This window comes from Apteryx mantelli, chromosome 3 (assembly GCF_036417845.1).
Source record: "Apteryx mantelli isolate bAptMan1 chromosome 3, bAptMan1.hap1, whole genome shotgun sequence".
NCBI lineage: Eukaryota > Metazoa > Chordata > Aves > Apterygiformes > Apterygidae > Apteryx > Apteryx mantelli.
Window position 1 is genome coordinate 30,301,093 of NC_089980.1, and position 11,231 is coordinate 30,312,323.

Genomic DNA, 11,231 nt, shown 5'->3' on the forward strand with positions numbered 1-11,231 from the left:
CCTTTTTCTGATGGTAAATGACAGACACCATGTTTGGCATAACTTTTATGCAAACACCAGAGCTGCTCTGGCTCCTGTGCAGCTGCTCACCTGGCCTCCTAGTAGTAGTGCAAGGCCGGAGTTCCTGGGTGACTTTGGAGGTCAGAAATCTGTGTGCAGCTGCTGCCTCGGCGCTGCTCGGTGGGGGGTTTTGAGAAGCATTAAGCAAGATGTTTATGGGCAGATGGTTGCAAAGAGCTTGAACAAACAAGTCTGAATAGCTGGACTATATGGTGCTGACTTGAAACTTGCTAAAAGTTTTGACATCTCAGGCAATCGGAAGTCTGTTGTCACTTACTAACTGTTCTGGCAGGATAGCACGGTGGAATATGTCATGCAGCTTCTGTAGTGATAATTGTAAAAATCTCTGGCTCTTCACATCAGTGACTAACAGGAGTGCTCTGGCTTCTGATGTGTTTCACTAGATAGCAGGCCAGGCTGTCTGTCTTGAAGCATCCTGCTTCCTTGATTCCACGTTCCTATGGAAAAATACCTTGGATTTCCAGGCATAGTGGGTATCCTTGCCTCTCCTTGACTTTGCTGGGATCTGGGGAGATTCAGCCCCTTTGAAAACCTGCCTAGCATCCATTTTGGAGCAGAGCATGCACAAAAGCAGTTAGCGTGTTCTCAGCATCAGTGCATGGGATGCATCAAACTGGGTGAAGTTGTTTTACTATGCATAGGTAATTAAAGCTAAAGGGTATGTTTAAAGCTAGAAGATACTGGTTACAAACACTACATTCTGTAAAAGTGAACACTTAGTAAGTAATCTAGCTGCTGGCATATTGTTTTCTGTTGACGTGTTGCACCTTGAAATCTGAGTGGTCTCATTAAAGGTAACTACCCATCTGAGTTTAGGCTTCACAGCTGTAGCTCAAACTGCACTGCCATTCATGCTAATGGTCTTTTCTGATAGATATATTGCCTGCCTGCTTAGGCTACCTGTATATGATGGGTCTTTGTGTGTATTGCAAATAGTAGCTGAAAAGCTGCTTCTAAATTGCAGCTTACTTTTTTTTATTAGTGAGAGACTTCTTTCAGATTCTGCTTTTCACCCATGCTCTCTCCCTGTTACTGCTGACTGTAACGCCTCCTTTTTGTCCCAGGTTTTGGGAGGCTTGAACAGCTTTGGTCACACAACAGATTCTGTTATGGCCACAACTGATGTGTTTTTAAATCCATACCTCCAGCTTCCTTGTGCTCTGAAGTTTCTGTGAGTAGCGGGGATATAGACAGGTTCTTGTCCTCACTGAGTTTCATGAATGAACTCTTAGATCGGACTTGCTATAGCTAAATACCAGCCTTTTCTCTGGGTATTGCCTCTTCTTTCCCACCTCCTTTCCCCCACTGTTTAAAGGTGAAGACTTTGAACAATGAAATAGCAGCCACCTGTCAAAGAAATGCAGACACCCCTGAATTACTCTGTGCGTTATATTTATATAACATGCTGGTGGAATATTCATCCCTTCTTGACTCTGTGCCCTTTTCTCACTGGTCATAAAGGACTTCATTTGGGCCTTTTTTGGAAAGTATTCTTTTAAACGTGTGACAAACCTGAGCACTATGCATACATGAGCTCCATTTAATTTACATTAGTGCCACATAAATCAACTAGGATCCTGTGTGCTAACTGCAGGGTGAGTGGAGTAAGGAAACAGTGCTTGTGGGCTGGCTAGATCTTGTTTTGAGGCATGTAAGACCACTATTACATTACAGAACCACGCTAAGCTCTTAGCTGTTGGTTTCAGAATTAATCTTCCCTCTGTGACCACATCTGGCTGCATCCTTCCCAGGCACCTGTGTTCCTGCCCACTGCTTCCTTGTTCATGTGTCTGAGCTAGTTCAGCTTAATCCTCTACCCAGTACTGCATAGTTTCTGGAATGAGTGCTCTGAGAATCTCTTGGACTGACATTAGGAAAGGGTGACCTCTTTACTGAGGGATGTCAGGAAAGAAATTGATGAGGCTATTGTATGTTTTTTTTAGCTGCTGCACAGTAATGGTATTTGGGCATCTTCCACGTGCTGTATTTCGGATCCCCTTCCCATCCTTCGGCCTGGCAACCCTGCTGGAGTGGTAAGGGTTGTGTGGCACCTCCTCTTGCTCTCCTCTGGGTGTGGTGATAGAGGAATTCTGCACGATATAATGATCTCTTGTCCTCTCCTCCCTGTTTTCACCTGCTGGATCCAAGCTCTCACACAGCACTGAGGAAGAATTGGCAATAGGAGCAACAGCGTCTTCTAGTTGACAGGGCAGGTGGAGGCTCCAGAAGAAAGATGCATAGATGATGAGGAAAGAGCTTTCTCCAGACCTTCCAGCTCTGCCTTATCTTACAAGGCTGCTGGAGAAGCAGGATGGTGTCTGCCACACAACAAGTGTATCGGTACCTGAGGGATGAAGCAATAGGATCCTCTCTGCCTATGGCCAGAGGACTGGGGAAGTGGTGAAGAACAAGCACTGAGGCTGTAGTGACTATGGCCAAGCTGCTTATTCTTCAGGGGTGTTCTTGGGAATCCTAACACGCTCTGGTTATTGTTTAAACAGAAATATTTAAGGGGAATGGATTGCTTGCCTGTGTAAAAGCAGGATAAATGTTGGATCAGGCCTGAGAATACTAGAATGTGGTTTAGGGTTTAGCCTCTAGCCCAAACTCAAGGCTGGGGCTATTGGTTTGGATGAGACTTCAGACATTTTCAGTTTGGGGGCCATGGTCACACTTGTTTTCTTGAGCTTCCTGAGAAGATCCTGTCAAGGCCAGATGATATAGTTGTCAGATGAACTCAAGACTTTTTGTCCTTCCTCTTCCTCTCCTCTTGCTCTCCTGTTATATTAACTTTGTGAGTAGAGATCTTTAAGGTAGATGTTTGCTCCTTGTCCTGTAAACTGCAGAACCAGCTGAAGATAAGCATGGTTTTGAGGCAGGGGAAATATTCTGCATGTTGTGAATTGAATAATTCTTGGATTTTTGAAAAAGTGAGTTAATAGCATATGAAGGACAGAAGTCTAGACTTAAAGGTGGGGAGGGCAGGGCAGGCACAAGTATTAGAAGAGGAGGTCAGGACTTCAGGTGCTTAGGGCTAAAATGGCAGACCCGGTTTAACTTTTCCTTAAAGTATTAGAGCTCCATAGGTGCCACCACTGTTTGTGAAGATTTTGTAGCTCTATAATATATGCATCCTTGTGTACATCTGGAAGTGCTCTGTTCTTGACAAGGCTGAGTGAGATGTGTTTAGCTGCTGCTCCTGTGTCCGTTCTCCTGGCATGCACTTCCACCCCACAGCAGTGGCTGGTGGTTTTAATGCTGTCTGGGAGATGAGGACTTGAATACCCTCAGTGGGGGGGAGGGAATTGAGCCAGGGTGAGTGCTCAAGGAGCTGAAAATACAGAAAAGGAAGCAGTAATCCTCCTTTGCTTGTAAGTTGAGCCTTGAAAGGAAAGGTGTGAAAACCTGCCCTTAGAAGAAGGATCCGGGACTGTGAACTATGAGTGCCTGGAGCCAGGATGAAGGGCTGGGGTTGCCTCTGTCATCAGTGTGGGATCCAAACCTGCCTCGTTTCCTCCCTATTGGCTGATTCTGGGTATATAGACAGTCTGTGTGTTTGCAGGCTTTAGTTAAGCATCTACCTTCTCAAAGCCCTGAGTGGTTGTGACCTGGTGAGGGGTGTCTCATGCCCAGCATGTACTGTGTAGGGTGCTGAGATGGCCTGGGTGGGTTCCATGCTGCAGGACAGGCACTTAGACACTTGGTCTTGTGATACTTGAGACTTAGGCATTGAAGTCCTTTGTTGTATCTGGTCCAAAGCCCATGTGACAACATGTTTTGATCTCTGTTTTAAAATCTTCCTTTGGTAGATCATTGTGGAAAAAAAACCCATGAAAAATAAATAACCTTTTTAAAAAAGCAGGATGGTGACATTCAGCACTTATTTTGTCTAGCGTAGCTCCTTCTAGTAACTTCAGTGTAGTTCTTTTCCCCCCTCCCCTTCCACTCCTCCTGCATTTTTGGCTTACATTTAACTAAGTGCGATTGAATCTGAACACTTGGACTGCCTCAATGTGGTGCATTACTCCGAGTATCCTGGTAAAACACAAACATACTTTTACACGCAGGCAGGAGGACATCATTGCATTTCTTCTTTCTGCCTTTTTCTTTTGAAGGAGGCAAAGGCAAACCCAAGCCACCTGTTAGCATTACATCATTGGCTCCCAGGAACGCAGTTGTACCAAAGGCCTTAAACAAAGTAGTTCTTCTTGTATTGTTTGCACTCAAAGAGCTGATGTCATGCCAGCTGATGTCATTGTATGCTTTGTATAATCACTATGGAAACCAGGCAGGTGGGGAGCCTGGGGCTGATGTAATCGCTGAATGAGGTGTAGAAAGAACGTCTCCTTTTCTTTCTAGTTCTGTGGAGCCACCCTCCTGAAAAAAGGAAAAATGCTGCTTTAAAAAAGAAAATCCAACAACATAACTTATAATAGAGCCAGGGAAAAGCTGAGCCAAAAATTTCTTTTTCCTTTCCCCCTCCGATCCATTTCCCAATCCATATTAATGCCCTAAAAATAACTCTTGCCAGATATTTTCAGGCAGCCGGGGCAGAAAAAGGAGAGCTGTTTGCCACATGTTAAGCAAGCACCTCAGTCACTATTATGTTATGAGGAGTGGTGCTCTTTTGTTCAACTGCACAAACACGTACTGTTCTCCAGAGTGAAGTCTGAATGAGCTACACCCTCCGTGTTCTGACCTTCGCTTCTCAGAAGTATTATGCTCTGTAGGTGCCCTGCAGGACTGCCCTCTGGCAAATAAATAGACAGTGGCTGTGAACAGGTGAAGTTAAAAGACCTATTCCAGCTGACTTGCTGTTCTGCTTTGGTACTTCTAGCTGTTTTGCTTGTGGCTCGAGAATGTTTTCTGTCTTGGATAAGTGCCTTTTTTCCTTTCACCTCCTCCCACAGACCTGTAGGTGAGGCAGCCCCAGCGTACCGATGTTGCACAGAGATGTGTTTGTCTGCGAGCGTGTTTCTCTGGCACCGTCAGCCTCGGCGGCGCCAGGGCAATGCCTGCTGCTGATTCACTTCTGTTGTCAGCATTAGCCACCGTGACAATGGTGGGGGGGACAACAGAGGCTGGGTCCTGTCCTGACGATACCTGTTCTGTGTACGGCTGAGGGAAGGCAGGTCCAGAGCGGCGAGCTGAGAGCCATGCCTACCTCGAGGTATCTAATAGCACTATCTGCTTGGTCTCTTTTCCCAGGCGGCCTCAGCAGTTTCAAGCAGAACCACGAAAACCTCTGCGACAACTCCCTCCAGCTGCAAGAGTGCCCTGAAGGGGGAGGCGGCGGCGCGTCTGCGGTGCCCCCCACGCTACCTCAGTCCATCCCCACCACGCCGGACATCGAGAATGCCGAGCTCACCCCCATCCTGCCCTTCCTCTTCCTCGGAAACGAGCACGATGCTCAGGACTTGGAGAAAATGCAGAGGTTGAACATAGGCTATGTAATCAATGTGACCACCCACCTGCCCTTGTATCATTACGAGAAAGGCATATTCAACTACAAGCGGCTCCCGGCCACTGACAGCAACAAGCAAAATCTCAGGCAGTATTTTGAAGAGGCTTTTGAATTCATTGGTAATTATCCTTGATTGGAAATGCTTGTTTTTACCTGTTATAATAATCTTGAATGAATTTTGTGCTTCACTAACTACTCCAAAGGCTGTGTAAGGCCATACTTACTTTTGCTTGTATTGTCAGAAATGCTGAGTACCTAGTTTCTGCTGACTTTCACTTTTCGGCATCTCCTATTTAAGTAGCTTAGGGGTATGATTTTATCCATTGATAGTGATGCCTAACTTCAGCTCCAGATTCAGGAACCCCGACAAAACTGAGATTTTTATCTCCTCTTCCTAATTGCTTTATGTTTCTTAGGCCTGACTTAACTTCTAATCTGACAGTGACTTCTAGTCGATTTTTCTTAGTTGCTATCTTTAATGAAGACTGAGTCTCTCCTAACTTAATTTCAAGAGAAAACTGATAAACTTTCAGAAGTTTTATGGTAAAATAAATGGAGGTGGTAACTTTGGTGTGTATGTGTGGGTGAGTGGGCAGTGATGGAAACTATTGTGTTAATAGTCTACAAAACACTGTATGCCTCATGAGGGAGTTCACCACAGAAATGCAGCTCCATCTGAAGTTGGGGATATTGCTGAAGAACTAATCCGTCAGTGTTACCCACATGTTGCTCCTAACCTTGGTATGATCCACACAACAGCTCCTCACCCAAGTTTTGTGGTGTGCTCATCTGTTCTAAAGCCAGGCTACCTCTTTCAGCGGGTCTGGTAACCTGCTGCTCCTTCAATGAGGGCATCAGTTAATAACACTGAAAACTTCTGAGGGCCTTCCCTTGTGCCTGGCTGTACCTTCATGAGCACAGCTTCCTGCAGTGCATGGGTGGAGCTCAGCCTCTTGCAGTGCCCTGAATCAGCATGCATGGCCTTAGTTTTCTAAAACATGCTGGGGCTGTGGGGAGGGAGCTGTTCCTTTCCCTGCTTGCAAATATCCACAGTTTATGGCACTTGCTTTGGAGTGTGGGTACATTCAGACCTGCTCATGTTGGAAGCACTGTCAGGGTCAGCAAGCACTGCGCTCTGGTCTTGGGAAATCCAGGTGCAGGGTGTGCTGAGCCCATCTGGTGTTGCCTTCTGCTGGACACTGTGGGAGCCTCTGCTCCAAGGCAGACAGGTCCTGCTGTATCTTGACTGGCGAGGTGGGAGATGGAGGGTCAATTCACTGACATAACAAGCTGTAGTTACTGCATTTTAGTGAGGATGAACAAGCAGAGTACTCCTTACAGTGGAGTTCAGCTGAAAGGGTGCAACATTAAAACTTGACTCTTACTGTTAAGAGGTCTTCTAGGAGGAGCCCTTGGGACTGTCATCCTGCCTCTACAGTGCAGGGTACTGAAGGATCTCTACCCAGGACCAAACTTTTCCTATGGTTCCTAACCCAACCTCAACTCTACCAGTAGTGTTGCGAGGTTGCTGAGAGAAAGCTGTCCTGGTGTTCATTTATCTGCTTTGTAGTGTTCAGGAAATCATCATATGAAAGCAGATCTGCCCTTGTCACCCCCCTCCCCTCCCCCTTGCTTACCCAGTGAGTCCCTCCAAATTATTACTGTATGCATGGGAAGGCAAAGGCCTTCTCCATAGGGAAAGTGAAGGGATAGAGCCCTCTGAAGACAGGGGAAAGGGAGTCTTGCATCGATCTCTTGGGAAGAAAAGCTGGGTCAGGAAATCCAGTAAAACCTTAGATTTCTAATTCAGTAAAACAGGGAGATGCAGCAGGCAAAGCCTACATAAAGAAATTGCAAAACTCCATTAACATCTTTTGGGGTGGGAGAGGAGGGAAAGTTCCGCATCCATGAGATCTACAAGGTTAGAGCTCTTGAAACCATGCAAAGATAGTATGAGGCTTATACCTAGCCAAGGGCAGAGGAAATAGCCTTGCTCTGAAAGGGTTTAGAAAGCGTCTCAAAACCATTTTACTTTCCTTTTAATAATTGCAGCTTGAGGGTCTGTCTTTGTTTTTAATAAATATTTCTCCATGGGTTTTTTTTACCACAGCACATTTAGCCAGCTAGGAAAGTAATTAGTCAAAGCCTTCTCTTCCTTAGTATAAGCTTCAAATTGCATTTGAGGAGGTGTAGAAATGTTTAAACAGCCGATCATCAGCCTACATCTATTTAAATATATTTATTAAAATTAAAAATAAAATAACAAAACCAAACCCAGGTTTAGATCAGACTAAAGCCATAGGAAGTAAAATCATCAAAAACTCTCTGAGAAGGTGTGTCAAGGAAAAAATATACTTACAGAGCTTCAGCTTTCTTAAATCTAACTGGCAAAAATATCTGGAGGAAAGTTGGCTTTATTTATGCTTTCATAATACAAGCTAAACTTCTTTGTCCATTCTTTTTGGTACCCTCAGCTGATTGAAACATCACTGCACCTGGAAAAGATGCACCTTACTTTCGGTCTGGCTGGATTTCACACAAAATCTTGCAAACTAAATTCATGCTTCTCCTGCAGAGTAGAACAAAAGAAATCTATCAGAGTTTTGCATCTTAAAAGTTTTATCTCCCATTTTAAAAACAAGATGTGGGAGATGAAGGTAGCATGGTAGTGACTGTGTTTTATTTCTCGTGTCCTACCACCATGCTATTCCAGGAGCTGTGTCCTCCCTACATTTAGCCCGTGTTATATCCCTCTGTGTAGGTGATGCATCTTTTTGTAGGGGGAGAGTGTGTGTGTGCGCACGCACGCATGTGTGTGCATGTATGTGTCCATGGCTGTGTTGTGCCTCCCCTGCCCCTTCCTCACCAGTCCCTGAGAACTTCTGGAGAGGCAGCGTTCAGCTGTGTTTGTTGCTCTGTGCAAATCAGTTAGGAACAGTGATGGCAAATACCCTTTTCACACTGCTGAAGTTGAAAAAAAATTGGGCTGAGGGGCTGAGAATAAGTAGAAACGCACAGAACTTGATACGCAGTAAGAAGTGAGGAGTTATTTGAAGTCTCCTGCCAGCACTGCTGGAGTCTTGCTAAGTTATAAAAAGATAAAACTGCTACTTTTGCAGAGATGCTATAGAAGAGTGCCCGGTGGAAGCTCATTTCAAGAGTAACTTAGTAAAAAGCTCAAATAATAAGGTTTTGAAATAAATATATTTTTGTTATGAATTGAATCTGAAAATACCTGTTTTTGGAAAGGGGATGGCTCTCTTTGAAAGATGGGGAAGTTAAGATGCCAAGGTAACACAGCCAGGTTGTGACAGATGTGGAAATAGAGTCCAGGCTGCCTACTTCTTTGTCATAGGCTTTGACCTCCTAAATAAATACTTCCTGGCAGTGCACACAAGCAGTGCAGCAGTGTCTCTGAATGTATAGTTGATCTAATAAAGAGACATAAGCAAATATGAAGATCTTCAGTGTTAGACTGTCCTGTGTGTTTCACGTTGAACAACTCTGAAATCCTTAGGGAAGATCAGCTGGAGTGGAAGGGGAGGAGAGGCTACTGTGCTTATTTAAAAAAAAAGAAAAAAAAAAACAGATAAAAGGGATTTTTCACCGTCTTAAATTTTTTTCTTTACTCTTAATTGCATTGAGATTTTCTGATTTGCAGACTGGCAAAAATGTTACTTTCTTCTTTCTTTCTCGTTTCCAGAGGAAGCTCACCAGTGTGGAAAAGGTCTTCTAATTCACTGCCAGGCTGGTGTATCCCGATCTGCCACCATAGTTATAGCATACTTAATGAAGCACACACGCATGACCATGACGGATGCCTATAAATTTGTAAAAGGCAAACGACCAATCATTTCTCCTAATCTTAACTTTATGGGGCAGTTACTGGAGTTCGAAGAAGATCTAAATAATGGCGTTACACCACGAATTCTCACACCAAAGTTGATTGGCGTAGAAACTGTAGTGTGACCGTGAAGCTACAAGGAGGTGGTTAATGAAGGGATTAACATATTCTTCACCTGATTTAGGGCAGTGATGGGTGGGTTGTGGGTTTTTCTTTTTAGGTTTTGGGGGGGGGGAGTTGTGGCAAAACTTTTGTGAATAAAAACCTTTTTTTTGTAAGGAAAGGTTTTTAAAAGAGATCCAAGCACTTTGCAGTGTTTGGAATGCTGTTGTGATTTCCTTCCCAGGAACTGACAAAGGAGGGAGGCTTTGGAAACAAAAGCAGTACTTTTAAAAATCAAAACAAGAAGAAGAAATATTGGGCTTTTTTTCTCCTCTCCAGCTACTTGTAGAGTTTATGGCTAAGTAGTCTGTGCAGGTTCATAGACTGAAGAAATCTAAGTTGAAGACAAAACACAAACAGCCAAAACAAAGCAGAGAAAACTCCCCGAAACATAAGGGCCTTCATTCTGCAAAGGCTTTGCTAGAGATAACTTAGCAAAATGCTCACTGATGCAAAGGAGATCAGAGCAGCTTAAAAAGTCTGCAAGGCACTTTTCATACTCCTGAGTCAAACTAAAGAAGAAAAAAAAAGTTTATTTGGTGTGTTTCATGTTCCAGTTCTATTTTTCTATTTTGGGGTGTAAGGTTTTAACAGTAAGGGACTTTGATCATTCTATGCCATATGCCTTCACTGGCTTCTTGTGCAATAATAATTTGGGATTTGTTTTGAGTGTTCAGACCGATTAGGTTGGCTGCCCACTAATAATAAGATAATAATTTTTAAAGTTTAATAGTGCAATGGCAGCCAGCTTGGTTCAGAAAGGATAAATGAAAGCAATTATTTTGTTCCTTTTTATGATTTTGATCCTGGTTACAGTGCCATAAACCTTGTTACATATGTATATCAGAATGTACAAAAATCCAGAACGAGCAAAGTTTATTTAAGAATATTTTTCACACAAAATATTGGTGTGTTTCAGTTGTCTATGTAAAAAAAATTTTGATTATAAAAACAAAAAACCTTTTGGAAAATGTGTGTCCTTTATTTCTTTAGCAGTTTTCCATTTGCTTTCTATGGGATGGGTTTTAGGTTTTTTTTCTTTTTTTTTTTTTTTCAGTGTGCATTTCCCTTTGACAAAACTGATACCCCTTGTTTGACATCTCCTCCTCTTCAGTGTTTCCTTTCTGTCCTCTGCTGGTGGAATGTGTTTTCCTTATTTTCTACTGTACTCTTACATCCTTTAATTTCTGTAACCATAATTTTCTCTCCTTCTGGAAGTGCATCAAACTTGGAGCTGTTCAGCTGAATTCGTACTCTTGGTGAGGACTTTTTGGGATAGACCTGGTATTTCTGCAGCTCAATAGCCATTTGGAAAAATAAGAAATAAACTTTTTTCTACTGATTCCTTTCCATCTCCATGCAATTAGCTTATCTCCTGTTTCAAAGCTGTCTGGTTTCTAGGAATACATTGGTCTCTTGTGTGCTTTACCTAGCTTCCCTATAGCCCGCTGCTGTAGCAAGTTTCACAATTCCTGCCTGTGCTGGTTTCTTTCCTTCTCTTTTGCGCATCTTTCCTTCATTGCTCTCTTTTTCTGGTTGCGTCAGTGTTAAGTGTGGTGTGTAGCATAGGGTTGATGTTTCTGGCTGATAGTGTCCCTTAGGTGGCTGACCTCTTTTGTTTTGCTTGTTTGCGTTTAATTTTTTTTTTAATGATATGGTAAAACCTGATCTCCTCTGAAC

The 11,231-nt window shown here is 43.5% G+C and overlaps 1 protein-coding gene across 3 annotated transcripts in view; it reads left to right on the forward strand.

Annotated features, from left to right (window-relative positions):
• The window catches only part of DUSP10 (dual specificity phosphatase 10), a 29,344-nt gene extending 18,822 nt beyond the window's left edge, over window positions 1-10,522 (forward strand). For 2 of the 3 annotated variants that reach the window (XM_067293032.1, XM_067293033.1), the window contains exons 3-4: window positions 5,263-5,664; window positions 9,249-10,522. In XM_067293032.1, the coding sequence (XP_067149133.1) occupies window positions 5,263-5,664; window positions 9,249-9,514 (668 nt within the window). In that variant the 3' untranslated portion in view covers window positions 9,515-10,522. The remainder of the gene's footprint in view (window positions 1-5,262; window positions 5,665-9,248) is intronic. The other variant, XM_067293034.1, reaches the window with a different exon arrangement.
• The last annotated feature ends 709 nt before the right edge of the window (window positions 10,523-11,231 follow it).